Raw genomic sequence first — 20049 nt, 5'->3', positions numbered from 1 at the left:
CCATATTTTTTCTTATCATTTAAATACAAGGTTAATCCCAAAAATAAGGTCTTCTATTTTTTTATAAATACAGAACTCTATTCATGTGGCTGTTGGTCACAATATTGTGAAGAGTGTTTTCCGCGCTCGCATATAAACATGCGCACGCTGCGCTTAGAATCTCAGTCTTGGCTTGGCAGCCGTTGAGAATGGAGCTCCTGTTGGATGTTAACGTCAAGTGTGAAGTGCGCGCAGTTATTCGGTTTCTGAATGCAAAAGGTATTGAACTGATTGGAATCCATTGCCAATTGAGGGAAGTGTATGGTGAGTCGTGCATAGATGTCAAAAATGTTCGTAAGTGATGTAAAGAGTTTGCAGCCAGTCGGGCTGAAATTTACGACGAACAAAGGAGCGGTAGACCGTCAATTTCCATCGAGACAGTCGTGAAGGTTGAGCAAATCATGCCTGAAGATCGGCGAATCACATTGGATGATCTCTGCACTTTGGTTCCTGAGGTTTCCCGAAGCGCCACTCGCATAATTTTAACGGAAAATTTGAAATACAGGACGGTGTGCGCAAGATGGGTTCCACGCATGCTGACTGAAGACCACATGCGGCAACAAGTTAATTCTTCCCACGCATTTCTTCAACGCTTTGCAACCGAACAGGACAACTGTTTGGACTCAATTGTCATGGGTGACGAAACCTGGGTGCTCCACTTTACACCTGACACCAAGCAACAATCACGTCAGTGGCGACATCCCTCTTCGCTAAAGCCGCGAAAATTCAAGCAAACAAAGTCTGCCGGTAAAGTCATGACAACTGTGTTTTGGGATCGAAAAGGGGTATTTTTGGTCGACTTTATGCCCACTGGGACCACAATTAATGCTGACAGGTACTGTAAGACCCTGAAAAAACTCAGACGGGCAATTCAGAACCGGAGAAGAGGAATGTTGAGCAAGGGCGTAAACATTCTCCATGACAACGCTTGCCCACACGTCGCCCAGCAAACCGTTGCTCTCCTGCAACAGTTTCAGTGGAACACCATCACCCACCCACCCTATAGTCTCGACTTGGCGCCCAGTGACTATCACTTGTTCCCTAAGCTGATAGAACATTTGACTTGAAAGCGATTCAGCACTGACAATGAAGTGAAAGTGAGGTTCATAACTTCCTGAACAGCATGACGGTGAGCTGGTATGACATGGACATACATAAACTGTCACATCGTCTACAGAAATGCATCGACCGAAATGGTGATTACGTAAAAAAAATAGCTAAATTTTCAAGCTGTAAAATGATGTAAACCATTGTATAAATAAACTGGTCTATGTGTTTATAAAAAAAATAGTAGACCTTATTTTTGGGATTACCTTTGTATTTCCTACTCATCTTCTTTTGGTTTCATAAATTGAAACAAGTTTGAAATAACTTTTTTTAATGGCTTTGGTAAAAAGAATCACAGATTCATGCAAGGATGTAATTATGGTTCACCAAGAAATATACAGATTTTTAAGCTTTGAACTGTAGTTTACACATCATAATCACTAAAACCTTTGTGGTGAATATTGTATTTTTGTAAAATTGTCCTCATGCAGGAGATATACTAATGCCAAGGACTCTGGTTTTATAATTATGCAAGATAATATTATTTTTACTTCAAACCTGAACAATTAAAAAAAATTATAGAATGCTTATTATTTAACACAAGAGAATACTGCTTGGAAGAAATTAAAATCTAAGATATAGCAGAATATTCTGAGCAGAAATCTTGAAATATGAATTTGTTTAATAAACTGTCAATAAAGGAATTATGTGCTTTTGGTATATATAATAATATATTTCTTTTAAAAATGCACATCCTATTCTGAAGGTAAAAGCATAAAATATAGAGGTATAAAATCTTACCCCTCTCAATATACCCCAAAGTTCAGTTCTATTATGCATATCTTGTGAGGTCAGATGAAACATTTGCTACACATAGGAAGGTTCATTCCTTAATTTAAATAACTTTAAGTTACTTAGATTTAAACATATACAGCAAAAACAATCTGGTCCATTTGAAATTATTTCTAACTGGCACATTATTAAATAAATGTTAGAAATTAAATCAGTAACTCTTACACTGTTCAACTGGAGAACATCCGGCAAATGGATCACCAGTGAAACCATTCTGACAAGTACATAAGGGTGCATGTTTCACAACCATACATCTAGTGTGTGGACCGCAAGAACCTGCACACGGATCCCTACATCTTCCTGCCTGACAGGCCAAGTTGCTGGGACACTCAGCATTAATAACACATTCAGGGCGGCAATTAGGGGGCCGACCAAGAAAGTTTGGTAGACAAGAACACGCTGGAGTAATGCCAATTGCCTGGCAATGAGAGTTGGGCCCACAAGGAGATGGAATACAAGGGTTTTTGCTCTCTACTTCTTGGATAGGGTGCTCTAAAAAGAAGATAAAGAAGTACATGCAACATGCAAACAGAATGAGAAATATATACAGAGTAAAATAATTTTATAGAATAACATGCAGTAGTGACACCATGCAAAAGTTATACAGTTCAATATCAATCTTATTTATATACACTTCAAAAAATACCATAATTTCCACAGCATAACTGTGTGATAGATGGTCAAGGAAAGAAGAGCTAGGATGCAATCTTCTGAACTTAGCTACTTATTATACCATACATTAATCATCTCATTAGTTTGAATGTGTTGTGTCTGCCATTGACCCTTTAGAGTTTTCTTACGGTGTAGATTGTTTTCACAAATATTGAAGTTATTTAAATATTGATGAGAATATATTTATTCACTAATACCGAAGTTATTTAAATACCAAACTGACGAACTTCATACATTGAATATTCTCCAGATGATTTACATATTTCTTGTACAGGATGTCCACCAGAAAGTTTGTTTGAAGTAACTATATTACTACCAACATTGCTCATTGAAGAAACTAATACAACTGCTTCTAAGTTGGAGAGTGAATTTGTCAGTCTACCTTTTCTTCCTTTTTTTACAATTGGCTTTAAGTCACACCGACACAGATAGGTCTTATGGTGCAATGGAATAGGAAAGAGCAAGGAGTGGGAAGCAAGTGGCTGTGGCCTTAATTAAGGTACAGCCCCAGCATTTGCCTGGTGTGAAAACCATGGGAAACCATCCTCAGGGCTGCCAAGCAGTGGGGTTTGAAACAACTATCTCCTGAATGCAAGCTCACAGCTGCACTCCCCTAATTGCACGGCCAACTCGTTCGGTTGGTCACTCTGCAATCAACATTTTTTTTATCAATAATCAGATCTCACCCGAGTCGTTATACCAATGAACAAAACAATAGACACTGCAATAACGAAAATCCAATTGTTCTTCTTGAATTGACGTTGCATGAATTAAGTGTTGTTTTATAAGTGCAATCAGTGTCAAGAGAGTAGGATTCTTTAAATTTCATGAATTTGACACTTCACAATTCACCAAGCGATATAATGTTCTTTGTGAAAGACAAAATACAGCATGTGTCCTAAAGTAACTTTGAAGTATTTAAGAGAGAGTCTATACTTCCACCATATTTTATAAGAAAAATGAATGATAAATAAACTATCTGAATATATCACTATTTCCACAGCTAATGGTCAAACTTTACACAGCATGCTTACCAACAAAACTCTCCTATCACAGCTGAATTTAGTAGTCCAAGTTTTTAGACAGATGAATTAAATATGTATTCATAAGAATATTTTATCTTCTGGAATATATTCTTGAAAAATGAACTGTTTTGCAACAAATCATCATCTTAATCAGATTTAACTACACTGGGACTATGATAAGTCAAATCTCCATTATTTGAATTTTCGATAACCGGAAGTAAATTTTATTTCCGGATGAACTTTCTGTACCTTATGTGTAACTCTGCCTCTGTGTGAATTTCTGTAATAAATTCAAATTTTTCAATATCTTGAAGCTTGAACTACAGCATGTTCCCAGCTATTAAATTTATTCTATAATTCAAACAGAGTTTTCAGTTTTACACAAAGCAACATTGCTTACATCTTAATAATGTCAGAAAAGTTAAGTTGCAATGCAACCATACTAATTCTCCCTCAACAGCAACATTGACATGACTTCATTGTTTAGGCATACACAAATTGTTTTAGGGATCGGTAATTTCCTTCCATTACAACTGAGAAGAAAATGACAGGAATTTTCAAAACATTACAAGGTAATAATAGTAATGTAATATAGAACTGTATTAATTTTACCAATCAGAATATGTGTTTCATCTATAGGAACACTGGACTTTATACTGCAGGTGTACATTCTGTATGAGAATTATGAATATAACTTACAAGTTTTTCAGTCTGTCAAACATGAATATAACACTCAGAACACTAAAAAATTCCTGCAAAAAATGATCAAAATATGAGCATAATTACATGTTTCATTCTACAAGAACATCCTCAGATTTTAACAAATCAATTTTTACAATGCATATATATGTACAAAGTTGTTTATGTTACATAAACTTATCATTGATTATGAATTGGTGATACGATGAAACACACCAGATAAATTATGAATCTAAGGCCGCTATTAGCCGTGGGCGACTAGTGGCGCAACTAGTTGCTCTGGCGAGTCACGGACCATTGGATCAAATGGAGCCTATTAGCCGCGGGCGACTAGTGGCGCAACTGAGCAACTAGTTGCCGGCCGTCATCTGAGCCGGCAACTGCTCTGGCGACTTTTAGTTGCTCAACTGCGTGACGGAGCATTGCAGTAAATGTAGCCTATTAGCCGTGGGCGACTAGTGGCGCAACTAGTTGCCGGATGTACCTCCCCGCACATACGGAAACGTCACTCAAGTTCGTGTTCTCACACCAGCTTGATGTAACGCGGACGATGGAACGCAATTGAATCAGCGATCCACCTAACCATTATCTTTCTTCATTACCTTGTTTGGTCTCGTGCTGTGGCAGAGTGAATATTTTACTTATTGTGATAGTTTATTTATTGAACATGGAGACATCAAATAAACTACAACAGCAAATGAAGGAGATGGCAAAATAATTTGAAAGTCATATAAATAATGAGGACCATTTTTGACTTAGAATGAAAACCGGTCACTTGAGATTCCAGAACTGAAGCTTAGGCCTACACTGACAAAATAAAAACACTGAATTCTTGGAACAGCATTTTAAAGAACTTTAGGTGAGTATTATAATTTTTTTTTTGCTAGTGGCTTTACGTTGCACCGACACAGATAGGTCTTATGGGGACGAGGGGATAGGAAAGGGTCAACAGTTGGAAGGAAGCGCCCGTGGCCTTTATTAAGGTACAGCCCCAGAATTTGCCTGGTGTGAAAATGGGAAACCACGGAAAACCATCTTCAGGGCTGCCGACAGTTGGATTCTAACCCACTATCTCCCGGATGCAAGCTCACAGCTGCGCGCTCCTAACCGCACAGCCAATTCGCCCGGTGTTTGAGTATTATAAAACGTTTACTACCCTTATAGGGAAATACAGTATGTAATGCCCATATAAATTCTATAATCGTTTACATTTACAAGTACCACTGATCCATTATGTGGCTCTATTAGTGAATTACAGCTCAACTGGGAAACACTTCTTTAGTCCTATGTCGTTCCCCGTTATTTCTTCTTTTATGTGGCCAAGCAGATCACAAAATGACGACTTTGACATGCACAGGTAATTGAAAAATTTACTATCATCCTCATTTAGATCATCAAACAATGTATAATATAATGTTCTAGTCAGCTGAAAAACAAATATAGGATGTTTCCGCACTTTCCTAACCCTTTGGTTTTTCCATTTTAATAGAAGAGCAAGAAGAAGTAGTTCTTCATAGGACGCCATTCTCTCAACGGACTATTCCCCGGTATGAACTGAGCAAGTATTCACAAGTTGCGCCACTGATCGCCCGGTACTTAAATCCACTGGCAACTAGTTGCGCCACTAGTTGCCTACGGCTAATAGCGGCCTAAGGGTCTCTAGATTCATAATTGAGGGGTGTCTGTTCAAAAGGTGCTATTTCCACTTCAAGAAAAATGTTCAGTATTTTGTCCACATGCATTACAGTAGTTGAATACTGTTGAACGCCATGAGCAATGCAGACAAGAAAGATGTAATTCTTCAAATATTGTACCGTACAAGGTCATGGATATGTTCCATGTGCCTTTTTTTTTCTGTATGCTTCTTGAGTTTTCACACAAATTTTTTATGGTGGAAATAGTACCTTTTGAACCGCCACTCCTCAATTTATCTCATTTGTTTCATAATATCACCAATTCACAATCATTGACAACTTTATGCAATATAAACCATTTTGTACATGGTATAAAGGCATGGTTAAAAGTGATTTGTTAGAATCTGAGAATGTCCTTGTGGAATGAAACCTTTCATACCACTTATAATTGTTAATTTCTACAGGTATTTTATAGTGTTCTAAGTGTTATAATTGTGTTTGATAAACGGAAACGTCATGTTAAATTAAATAAGTTGACAATGAGAAAGAGTGGCTTCATTCTTAACATATTATGGACATAACATTGCAAATTTTAACAATATTTGCATTCATCTCCATTACTCAAATTTCGATAGGTTGAATTTTTTTCAACATCCCGTAACGATTCAAGACATACAAGTTTAATTGCAAGAATCAAGCCAGGCTATTTTGTACCTTACCGTTTATTTACAGTGAAACACTATAAAATGCTTCCAAGATATCAATGATGAGAGCTGAATAGGAATTTGTCAAGGTATCTTATAGGGTACAGAATTTAAATAATTTATTCTTACTGGTTCTCTGAATCCAAAGAGTGAGGGGTAGTTGCAATTGGTAGTATCATGGTGATGAAGTGTGAGTTAAAGCCCTTTCCTTGTCACATTAGTTCAACTTACAGATTAATTAATTAACTGATTAATATTTTTAGAAATGAAACTCATGATCTGAGAATTGTGGACATCCCAACCATACTTCACAAGTTCCCACTATTTCCTACAAACTTATTTACTTTGTATCCATTTGAAAGTCTGATTCTTCTGCAAAGATAATTGATTTCTCTCACCTGAACCTAAGCTTCATCAAAATGCATGGCAATGGAGGAGAGTGGAGAAATGAACTGAGAATAACAGAGCAAGAGGGAATTTCTCAACATGTCATTGTTGTAAGAATTTACAATGGCCTTGGCAGACACATACAACATATTCATATTTGCAAAAATATTCCTAACAATACTCTCAGAATTACCAGTTTATGTTGCCTCAGGGCTTGTGCACAAAACCTAGATTAATATTGAATGAAGTTTAATGCCATTTATATCAGAAAGATAATCTTGGTGTGGATCCAGTAATGAACATGAGGCTTTAATATTACATTACTTCATCTCATCAATCCCTCTTATTACAAGACAATATAATAATGATAATAAGATCTATAGTTTGGTACCCATACTCTATCAAGTATGAACATAAACCGCTTCTATTAGATTGTGCATATTTCATATGAATGAGAGCTTCAATAAAACATTCTTAATCAATACAATGTGCTGTCATGAGTATAGTATGCTTATAGTGAGATGTTTTCATATAAAATTACAAAGCTAATAATCAAGCTGTATAAATGGGATTGAAATAGAACACACATGTATAGGATCAGAAATGATACCTTCGAGGTTAAACCGCACAAATTAAACTTTGGAAATTATGGCATCTTTCAGGCTACTCTATTCAAATCTCTGTGCATGGGAAACCTCTCCAACATTCTGCACAAATGCTGGAAATATGTCTTATTGTTTAGATATAATAAATTTATTATTATTATTATTATTATTATTATTATTATTATTATTATTATTATTATTATTATTATTATTATTATTATTATTATTAATGATGACAACTGCAGATGTCTATCCTGACTTTGTCTTCTGGCATTAATATTCCCAAATCTCCCCCTCCCTTAGAACCTCGTCATTCCCATATCGACGGTGCACAAGCAATACCTCATATCACACAATGCTCTTCCAATCCATCATTTTCTTTAAGACTGGCCACGCCTCTTAGCCACACATGGATATGTGGTCCATCAGAACAATGTTTGTTGCTTTCATTTTCCTATGCCAATATGTAAAGGAAAATGAAGCTTATTGTACTGTACTGTAGAAATGTATATGTTCATGAACTATTTATACACTCCTACAGTATAATGCATTTAAGGTTCATCTCACTTTACAAATTAGCACAGCAAAATGAATACGGAACATTGTTCTGATGGAATACATATCCATGTGTGGCTGGGAGGGGTGACGAGTCTTAAACAGGATAATAGATTGGAAGAACATTGTGGGATACAAGGTATTGATCGCGCACCGTCGATGTTATTCATTCTTCTCAGCTATCTTTTAGTACCATAGTAATCAAATCCTTTACACTGTTTACCCCATTTCTAAAACTGTCTTTATCATTATGTCTCTTCCCAAAGTGATATATGTTTCTGGTTTGCTACCTGTTTCACTTCTACTAATTTTACATTCTAGAAGAGTTTCAACTCACCCATATTCTTATTAATGCACTACCAAAGAAATAAAAAGTTTACTTGCTTAAATTTTATACATAATTCATAAAAGATACTGGATTAGTTTCATCTCCTATTTTCTCACGAATGGATTGAAGACTGTACTTTACCAACCGTCATAGCTTAGGGTAACATGATAATTGCAACATATGCTCTTATAAAGCATACATTATTACATAACATATTATCACTTCTGAGAATAGAGCCCGAAACAGCAATGTTGGTGCACAACTATTATCCTTAATAGCCTATATTAGTCCACTGTAATAGATGGAAGGAAAATAAAATCAGACTTTGTAATGTCCTAAATGTTATTTATTTCTTTCTTTCTTTCTTTCTTTCTTTATTTATTTATTTATTTATTCATTTATTCATTTATTTATTTATTTATTTATTTATTTATCTATCTTCTCTGGTTTACAACAGGGAAAAATCACCCCTCTTATAGGAAACCTACACTAATTACTTCTGGCATCATGTTAATTTAATTATAATCTAACCTAAAACTATTTCTAATATGCATATATTGCCCGAGTTCTAATTACAGTATTTAAAATTTTACAATTGTGAAACTAAACTAAACCAAAATAAACTAACATACAGTCACAAGGAGTGTCTTCTGTCAGTCATGTTAATCATTTGTCAGTGTGGTGAAATTATTTGAGAACTGTTTGATGGGCAAAGTGAGGTCTAGTATTTGCTCCTTCAGGACGGCTCTGTTGTAGCTATTACACAATCTGTAAAGTTGCAAATTGTTGTGTGAGGTAATGTGTGGTTGAATTTAGTATTTAGCCTTGAATTTATACAAGGTATGCAAAGTGTAACCTGGATAAAAAGTCTGGGCTGTCCATGATATTGTTAACAATTCTGTGGAGGAACTTAACATCACTAATTTTTCTAGTGTTCTAGGCTAATTATTTTCATATTCTGTAACAGCTGATTTTATGACACCAACACCTCGGGTCCCACACTACACTAGCATACTCTAGTTTTGCTCTCACACATGTACTGTAGAGGGTCATGATTGATTTTGCCTTGGTGAATAGTTTTGCGCCTCTGATCATAAATCCTAGTCCTGCTTATGCATAAAGTGAAAATAAAACCCCTGTCAAGCATCACCCCCAGGTCATTCACTTCATTATCTTCCCTTAGTATGTTCAGTCCCAATCAGTACGAGAAAATGATTTGATAATTTATCCTTGTGAATGACAATGATACAGATTTTGATACATTAAATTTAAGTTTGTTTGTAAGACTCCACTGCATATCATCATCAAGATCTCTTTGCAGAAGCAAGCTGTCATATTCTGAAGTAAATGGTCAGAATATTTAAAGTCATCAGCGAACAGGATTGGTCCCAGGTCTGAGCCTTGGGGAATTCCGTAATTGACAGTGTACACCATGGAAGAGCTCCCAACATACTGAACATGCTGTTTCCTGTTTGATAAGAAGGTTCTGAAAAATCTAAGCATTGCTTGTGAGAATCCAAATCTGCTTTATTTATTTAACAATATGTCATGGTCTACACTATTAAAAGCTTCTTCAAAATCTGTGAAAATAATGTCCACTTGTCCCCCAACATAAAACTATGTCAAAACATCCCCACAGAAATTAACCAGATATGTCATGTAAAATAAATTCAAGAACTCAACCAACTGCTGATTACACAAACTGGTTGGTAATTTTTAATTAACACATGATTGCCTGATTTCAACATAGAAAATACTGGTTTTTCCCAGACAGATGGAAATGTTTCAGTTTTGATGGCATGTTTATATAGGTAATGTAGAGGGTCACTTAGAATATCTGCATACCCTTTGATAGCAAATGGGTGGAATTTGGTCTGGACCCCACAGATGATTTGGGTTTTAATTTTCTTAGTGCCCTATTGGCTTCATCCTTCACTACTTCACTGATGTGCAAGGTCATTGAAAAATACATGTCATCTTTAGGAATACTGTATGAAGCACTTCGTCGAGAGTTTACTGACCTAAAATATAACAAGCAAAGCCCTCCACAACTGATTCACGACTGTTAAGCTGTTCATCATTATACCACAAGGTACTGCATGTCCCTAACTTCCTCTTTCTGTTATTTATGTTAAGTCCCAAAACATTTTGCTGTCTCTACTAATGCTATCTTCTACTGTCATGATAAATATTGTCAATAGGCCACTCTGATGTCTGCTTTGGTCTTGCTTCAGAGCTGTTTAAATCCTGACTTGCTGTAAACAGAGCTGCCCTTCCAGTTTTCATGGAATTCTTTCTCTTTCAGACCTGAAAGATGCCATAATTGCCAAAGTTTAATTTGTGCGGTTTAACCTCCAAGGTATCATTTCTCATCCTATACCTGTGTGTTCTATTTTATTCCGATTTATACAGCTTTGTAATTTTATATGAAAACATTTTGCTATAACCATACTATATTCGTGACAGCACATTGTATTGATTAAGAATGTTATATTGAAGCTCTCATTCATGTGAAATATGCACAATCTAATAGAAGCGATTTATGTACATACTTGTTTTGTAAACCAAATGAGGTATTTACTACATGTTGAGACTTATGTAACAAAATATTTTTGTGAATTATTTTATACATCTCAATATATTGCTGATACAAAAAGAGTAAAGGAAAATATTAGAGTAAAATTAAAATGAATGAATAAACATAAGACAAGAATTTACAGAAAAGTGCTTACTTTCTTCTTTAATGCATCTTACAAAGGGATCGCCAGTAAAGCCAGTAGGACAGCTACAGATGGGGTTGTGATTCACCACCTGGCAATGAGCATTGTAGCTACAAGTGCCTTGGCAAGGATCTACACACTTCTGACTGACACATGCTTTGTTCTGAGGACATTCAGAACTAACAAGGCACTGCGGCCTGCAGGCCGGTGGTGACCCAATATAACCAAGCTGACATGAGCAAACAGCATGGCCATGAGTAACACGACACACACTATATGGGCCACACGGTGAGGGAGCACAAGGATCCCTCTTTGGCTCTTCTTGTTCAACCACAGCTAGTAAGAATAAGAAGGAGTGCAAGGCCAAAATTAAAAAGTGAAAGTATATCACAACTGTACATGCAAAAGAAGAAATCACAATTCCAAATATATGGTTGAATACCTCACTAAATGATGCAAGACTATTTAAAGCTATATTATTGACGATAAATTTGTATTCTAATAAACTTGCTAATCACGCTATAATGAAGTATTATACAACAAACCATTATAATAGAATTTACATCACAGTAAGAACATGTTAAGCATGTTCTATTCAGCATTTCACATGCATTCCTGGTGATAAGTATCCAAATATTCACTGGCTTAGAACTGATTATAATGATCTATTTTTCAGATATCACCATATATTTGGAAAGGAAAGATAATTTACTATAGGTTCATAGAAAATCGCATGCAAATCTAATTATAAAAGAAAAACAGAAAACAAGATAGAAGAAGCCTTACTAGGTTGAACCACATGACAAAAGCTGAGAGGATCTCCAGTATAGCCAGGCAAACAGTTGCAGGATGGGGTATGGTTGATGATGCGGCACTCAGCATTTCGACCACATGTACCTGGGCAGGGGTTCTGACATTTGTTGTTCACACAAGCTTTGTCCCGAGTACAATCATTATTGAGAACACATTCTGGCCGACAGCCGGTATAAGGATCACCATAAAAGTCTTTCATGCAAGAGCAAGATCCTGCACCTTGGTGTATTTTACAGATAGCATTAGACCCACATGGAGATGGTTGGCAGGGGTTTCTAGGAGATTCTGCTAATACTGGAGTAACTGTTGAAAAGAGTTGGGCTCCTAATTACACATCTCTTACATATCATGTAACAATGATCACAGATTTAATTCACATAAACAAACCATCATTAGTCAGACAAGAATATATAACATGTATGGTGAATAGTCAATCAATAAATAATTAACTTGCCAAATAATAAAGCTATAAAGAGAAGATTTTTTAAATAACATCAAAGCTTATTGTAACTAAAAACAATAAGTGGTGGACCAAATTGTTTGCTGCCAACTATAGATAGTACATACTATTACTGTAAGACATATCACTTAATAAAATAGATGTAACTTTCAGTAGGTAAAGATTACTGCCTTACTTGTTGGAGCAGGAGCACAACCAGAGAAAGGGTCACCCGTATGTCCTGGTAAACATGTGCAAACAGGGCCATGATTCACCACCCTACACGTTGCAAGTGGGCCACATGAACCAGGACATGGGTCCCTACAACGTTCCTTCTGGCACGCCAAGTTGCTGGGACACTCTGCACTTATAGTGCATTCTGGTCGACAATTGGGGGCACGTCCCACATAATTAGCCAGACAAGAGCAAGCTGGCTGGCCACCAATAATGCGGCACTGAGAGTTTGGACCACAAGGTGATGGCACGCAAGGATTACTGCTTGGAATAACAGCAGGAAGTGCTAAAAGAAAAGTATGAGGAGGGAAAAGCATGAAGTAAAGAGAAAATGAAGATAAATGAAAACAGATTTAAAGCAAGAAATAGTTTCTTTTTGTATTAGAGGTAAATGTGAAAGTGTCTGGTACATATTTGATAAGCATTATTTCATACAGATGAAAATGTAACCTCCCTCCATTTTCAGCCTTACAAGTTTAAATTTGTAATCTACTTCATTCTGGAATTATTTCCATACAAAATTACCTAATATTCTCCCAAAAATTGAGAACCAGAATTTTGGTTTCATAATAAATTATTCAAGGATATTCATTATAATGAAGAATTAGATGTTAAGTTTAATTCTTCATTATATTATTATTAATATATGTGACACTGACTAGAATTCATTCTGTAACTTCTTTGTACACGGAAATAACAGAAATATTGTACTGAAGTTCCCCTACATTGTACTTGTACAGTTTTTCACAGTTGTGTTGGGCTATGGTCACATTTTTCAGGAGTATGAATGCTGTACCAATGATACAATAGGCCTTCTCAAGAGAGTCTGGTGGTCTAGTCCCATAGCCCAAGAAAACAAGTTTAAGCAACTTCTGGTCAGCCTGGTCCATTTTTATAGTTTATTTTAACTAAAATTTGTTCCATCAGCCCAGGTAAAGTATGAATACTTCTGCTACATTAAAATTTCATTCTAAGACTCTATGCTTTCCAGCATTCAGTTTCTAAGCCTCTGTGAATGAACTAGGCACCTCCACAAATATAAGCTTATTAACCCAATGGACATTTAAGTAGCCCTGCCTGCCACACTGGCTCAGATTTAAGTCCCAGTGGAAGAGCTGTTTGTGCAGCACAAAGGGAAATATACTGTAAAAAGGGAACCATACACGATATTAACCTGAAATTTTGACAGTAGGCGACTGAATATACCGTATATACTCGTCTGAAATTATGTTTTTGTGTGATAGATCTCGAAACAATTTGGGAGAGGTACTGGAGACTTACATATCGTGCACTGTGATGTTGCCTAACTTCTTTTGTTCTGTTTTGAGCACACAAAACATTAGATTGTTCTGTTTTTCAATACTAGGGATGCATGTGGGAAAATAAGCCCAGTTCCTAGCTCATAACCAAAAAGGGGTTGTACGAGGTGAAGTTCGTCCCGGACATTGTACTCAGTCAGCTGTATGGTCACAAGAAACTGTGTTACAACCGCCACACAGAAGTTTAGGAAGGTGAAGTTTGTACCCTGACCTTGTAATCAGGCAGCTGCATGGTCACAAGAAACTGTGTCGCAACCGCCACACAGAAGTCTGTGTGGTATAGTTTCCTGCCCTCTGACTGTGAGACAGTGCAGTAGACTATGAAGGAATTGAAAAGACAAATGTCTGAAAGAGAGAAAAATATTTTTCTATACCCTTTGACTGTTCACCTGAAGATGGGAAAAAAGGACAGTGACCTGGTCTCTTAAATCTACTTCCTTCATTTCATCCCATCTTGGTACTCAAGGGCCAGTGTTGGTTTTTCAACTTCTTCCTTTAGCACTTGCCTTCGCTTTCTCCTGAGTTTTCCTGCTGCTGAAGAAAGAAAATGAACATTCTTGTTATTCTTCCGTTTGAGGCACAAAATATTGGTAGATGACCACGTTTGATATTCACCTCTTTCCAGTACTTTAGATGAAATATCAGGTGGAATGCTTTTTCTGTTGGGCCTTTTCAGTATCCCTCTACAAAGGTCTGGAGACATTTACCAGTAGGCAAAGTACAAGGTGTGACCCTTGTTGAACAAAGATTCACACATGTGCATAACAACATTAGTGCTTGGAGGCAAGGAAGGGTCAATCATGTAATTTCCTGTACATATGTTAAAAGTGTTACAGTAGCCTGTATTTGCACTGCAAATTTTGTATTTTTATGCCAAATCTAGCCCTCTTACTGCTATTAAATTGCACGCAGCCTACAAAGAAATTTCATGAGGGATTCGTCTAAGGCATTGTTTTCTGACAGTTCAAATAACAAACTTTGTCCAAGAAATGCATAATTAGAGATCTGGTTTTTCTCAGTTTGTCACTAACATCACCTGAAACACTGTCATCAATGAAGAAAATCTGCCTGAGAAATGCATAATTATAGACTTCATTTATCTCAGTTTGTCATTAACATCACCTGAAACACTGTCATCAGTGAAGGGAAGGAAATGAGAACTGAAGAGAAATTGTTCTCTGCTTACTGTATCTGAAAAAAAAAAAAATAGGATTTTCAAAGCACATATCCTTACTCCAGTACAATAGGGCATGTGGTTTCAAAATCTGGGACATCAGGATACACAAGGCGAAGTGAAGCAGCATTTATTTCATCGTCCATTGTGTCAAACCATTTCTCGTCATCTGTTCGCTCTTTCCTATCCTCATCTACAAACTGCTTCCGAGGATAATTATATGTCTCTTTGGCAATTAAAGAAAATAATAGGTTTGTATAAACTAAAAAGACAGGTGGCCCTGATGGAGCTGTGGCTGCATATTTCTGGAATTAAAACTCAGAAACACCACTGTTCGCTTTGAAGGTGTGAATGACATGGTTATATTCTCCACCTATCCATACCCAGTCATCCTATTTCACAAATTTTGGATGTGGAGGCCTGGCGCAAAAGTTGTGCTCATCACCACTCTCTGAATTGCTAACAATATTTAGATTTTCTGATGCATTTACACTATTTACACTCAACTCTCCTTCACACAAATTATCATCATCTAATTTCTGCAGATCTTCACTTACACTATCCTCCGAATCACTACCTAAAACACTATTATTTAGTTTTGCTAACTCCTCATGACCAGAAACGCACATGCTGCTGGTTGCCATAAGGGCTACAGGCTTCAAAGTAATCTTCAATATTTCCAAGTCATCCTATGCACATGCTGTGAAGGTCAAACAACTTAGAAATACTCTCACCCCAACCTTCTAGTATACAAAAACCTTAACACATGAGCCATTTGTTACAAACTGGGCACACTATAAAATGAAATGTGAGCCCTGGCTATGCACAGGCCCACCTCCTTGTCAGAGGTGGAGGCCACGTTAGCGCAAACAGATGTACCTCGTCATCTGAGTTCACTGAACTGAATGAAAGTCAGTCATTGTAATAACTAAGGATATACTGAAAGATACAGAATAACAAAACTGTGCTAACTAACTAAACAACCAACTAACTGTGCTTGTTCTGCAATGGCGTACAAGTCAGCAGTGTTCAAATACATGTGCATCTTCATGTTATTGTACTAAAAATGGAGCAAGATATTACATTTTCAAATACTTGATATATTATAGCAGAGTCATTGTGTTTAGTAGTCTTGCATTTGTTACAACTTAGTAGATTAACTTTTATATCTATTATAGCTTTCTGAATGATGCAGTTATAAATCTGTTATTAGAACAAATGTCTTTGTTTACATTTATAAATGTGTGATTCCTTACAATTATTACTTAAGCTGAGAAGGTATAGAAAGAAAGATGTACAGCCAGCTGCTTCTCAAAATCTAGAGAACTGTATGACACAAATAGTACAATAATTTTCCTTTGAATGTACCGAATTTCTGTTCATTATAAACTCTTTCTTATCACTTGCAACCTTGCAATCCCTATGTAGTGATCAGAATACATTTCTTATAATCAATGTTTGTGTCTTTCTTGCACAAAAGACAGAATTTATGAATCATTCATCTAGATTCTGGGATAAATACTTGGAACTTTTGTATCAAGGAAATAGTTGAGGTATGAAATTCAACCAGAAAATTTTAATGTGAATGGTAAAGAGAATCATAATGTTATGCAAAGTCAAGACTGAAGACAAGTTTTATAAGAACTGAAATACAGTACATATTTCAGTAGAATTTTCTTCCATTATTCTCTCTTCTTTAATATCCATTCTAAAGTAATAATGGCCAAAGCACTAGAAACATCTACTGGCATAGTAGGAATAATATTGAATGACAGGCAAAGAATATGCTGATCAACAAATACATAATAATGATAATGAGAAATCTGAAAGTTTGATCATTTTCTTCCACTAAAACTGGAATCTATGAAGAAGTTACACAGTTCTGAAGTAGCAAATAGTCAAAATAATGTTACTGAGTTTACTATGCTTGATAATCTTGAGACTCAAATAGTAGGGATAAATCAAGATAGTGTAAGTCATCCTTTCTTGCAGCTGGATGGTTTGGTATACTGATCTTGACACATATTTGTAAATTAAGTGGCCAGCTAGGAATCAGGACATACAAGGTTGAGTCCTGAAGGAACCGAGTATTTTACAGCTTGATTCTTTACAGTATTGTATGAGATGAACTGAACAATCAGCAGGTTTATTTTGCAATTCTCCATAAAAATGAATTGCTGGGTAAAATAAAATAGTATTTTTCTATTCCTTCTCATCTTTTGTTAATTTAATGCCTAGCTATTATTTCCAAGTAAACATTTGAAGTTAACCAAATGGTGTGGAGAGGGATATATATTTAAAGAGAAACTGGCAAGATCCATGTAATGTATGAGATCAATGAAACTCCATCAATCCTAAACCAGGATTCATTTTGGTAAACTTCAAGTAAATACTGTAGCAATAAGAATAATATAGCAGCTATTGAATGAATAGAAAGGAAGAAAAAAAAGAAATACAGAAAGAAAGAAAAGAAAGAAAGAAAGAGACAGGAGAGGCAAGAAGGAAGAAATGAAATGAAGCTTACTTTCTTGCTTGAGACATCTTGCAAAGGGATCCCCGGTAAAACCAGGAGAACAGCTACATATAGGATTATGGTTGACCACTTGGCAATGTGCATTTAAACCACAAGTACCCGGACAGGGATCCTGACATCGCTGATTAATGCAGGCACGATTTTGTGGACACTCGGCACTAATGACACACTCGGGCCGGCATGTGGGAGGTGCACCCACACAACTAGGCTGACATGAGCACACTGCATGGTTATTGACAATGCGACACTGGCTATATGGCCCGCAAGGAGTTGGAGCACACGGATTTTGTGGCTCAGTGGGTGCAACAGCTATAGGAGTATCAGAAGGAAAAATAAGCATGTTACAGATTACAGCAATCATCTGAGAAAGATTTTATGAATAGCTTTAAGGTGTAGTAAGTTACAAAGTTATATTTTAAGTGAAGGCAATAAGAGACAGAATAGTAACTGGAAAGATATTTTTGAAGAGTTCCAAGCATTCTTAAGGTGAAAACAATGCTGTACAACACCATTAGTCAAGTCATTGTTCTAAATGTAAGCTGAAATAATAATAATAATAATAATAATAATAATAATAATAATAATAAAACCCATGTGGGTATATTATTAATCTTGCTAGAAATCATTTTTGATAGGGAAACTTACTTCAGCCTCACCCATTAGCAAAGTAGTAGCCAGGTTGTGATCCGAGAAAAGATTGACTTCTACAAGAGTAATTAGGAAGGTATGCCTTGAACAAGATCAGACAATAAACTATTTCTCTGCCAACTCCAAATAATTTTGTAAGGTGAAGCTAATGAGCCAATTTTACATTAAATTTGTTTACTTGCTCATTTATACTTACAATTAGACCAAATTAGATGGACATGGACATTCTCAAGATTTTCAATTTGGAAACTTGTTATTCACTAGTTACCTAAATGTAGCTGATTTTGTTTCTCATTTGTTAGGTTTGTTTTTTACTATTAAAGTTTTTATGTACATTCAATCATCAGCCCTAAGACTGGTTGGATCCTCAACAGCTCCACCATCAGCTGTCATAGATGGCCTAGGCATCACTAAAGAGGTGTACTAGGGAAATGAGGAGTGAAGTAGTATCCTATTGCTTTTCTCACCGAGCCAGGAGTTGCAATTACGTATCAGTCTGCCAAGCCCACTGAAATGCTTGCACCAGCCGACCCTATGAGCAACATTTTCACACCATTCATAGCAGAGACTGGCTGCATGCGGAATGGCATTACTAGCATCGCTCATACCTCATTCACTTTCATACAGTCAAAGCCAAGGGTATGACAGAGACAGATTAATGAAAGTAACAAAATTGCTCTAGCCTATACCAGAAGACACAGTGCACTGTAAACACACGTTCGTTAATTAGACCGTTGATAGTGCAAGTGAGAAGTGCTCAGTGTAGCTGTATCTTATGTTCTGAGAATGAATAAATAAATAAATATATAAATAAATAAATAAATATTAGAACTTTAACTTGCAACTTTTCTGCAAAATATGATTTGCAAAATAACACCTACATCTACAAGCATGTTAGAAATCACTGATCCAGAGTTGAATTCAAAGTCCAAGAAAAATTTCAAAGAAAAGTTGCACTATTAAAAAACATTAATTGTAGACATGATAATAAGCTTTTGGGCTTTTGCCATGTCAGAAAACAAGGTGAAATTCTTTATGTTTTGCACAGAACTTTGCTGTGCATGTTCAGAAGAAATTCTCATCTGTTCACGAGCAAGACTTCTCTAATAATGAAGGTTTGAATTTAAGAATACTTTGTTGTTGGTCTATCGTAAGTGGTACTCTCATTCATCACAAGATGGCTCACAGTACGCTAACCTTCGAAGTGGGAGGTGACATCATCTTAGCTCCTTGACTCAAACTCATTGCTCGTTATTTCTGCTACATACTTTTCTTTCCATCTCAGCTCTATTCTATTTTTCTATCCTGTCAGTCTTTTACTGCACTTATTTTATCTTCCATTTTATTTTATTTTATTTATTTTTTCTACCACATTCGTCCCTGATTCATCTGACAACCTTGCTGTTTACTCTGTCACACTCGTACAACGGAGCTAGAAACATCTTAATTGAAGCCAAGGTGATGTCACCTCCCGCTCCGAAGGCTAGCGCACAATGAGCCATCTCGTGATGAGCAAGATTACCACTTACTATACACCAACGGTAAAGCATTCTTAAATTCAAACTTTCATTATTAGAAGTCTTGCTTGTGAGCAGACGAGATTTCCTTCTAAAGGCGCAGAG

General features: G+C 36.2%; 1 protein-coding gene across 1 annotated transcript in view; it reads right to left on the bottom strand.

Moving 5' to 3' along the window:
- dpy (dumpy) overlaps positions 1–20049 on the bottom strand; it is a 562668-nt gene that overhangs the window by 245012 nt on the left and 297607 nt on the right. The window contains 3 exon segments of the mRNA XM_068226068.1: positions 4279–4291; positions 12732–13039; positions 17771–18088. Of these exon segments, the coding sequence (XP_068082169.1) occupies positions 4279–4291; positions 12732–13039; positions 17771–18088 (639 nt within the window).

This window comes from Anabrus simplex, chromosome 2 (assembly GCF_040414725.1).
Source record: "Anabrus simplex isolate iqAnaSimp1 chromosome 2, ASM4041472v1, whole genome shotgun sequence".
NCBI lineage: Eukaryota > Metazoa > Arthropoda > Insecta > Orthoptera > Tettigoniidae > Anabrus > Anabrus simplex.
The sequence above is the reverse complement of the archived record's forward strand: the minus strand, read 5'-3'. Positions and strand labels throughout refer to the sequence as shown.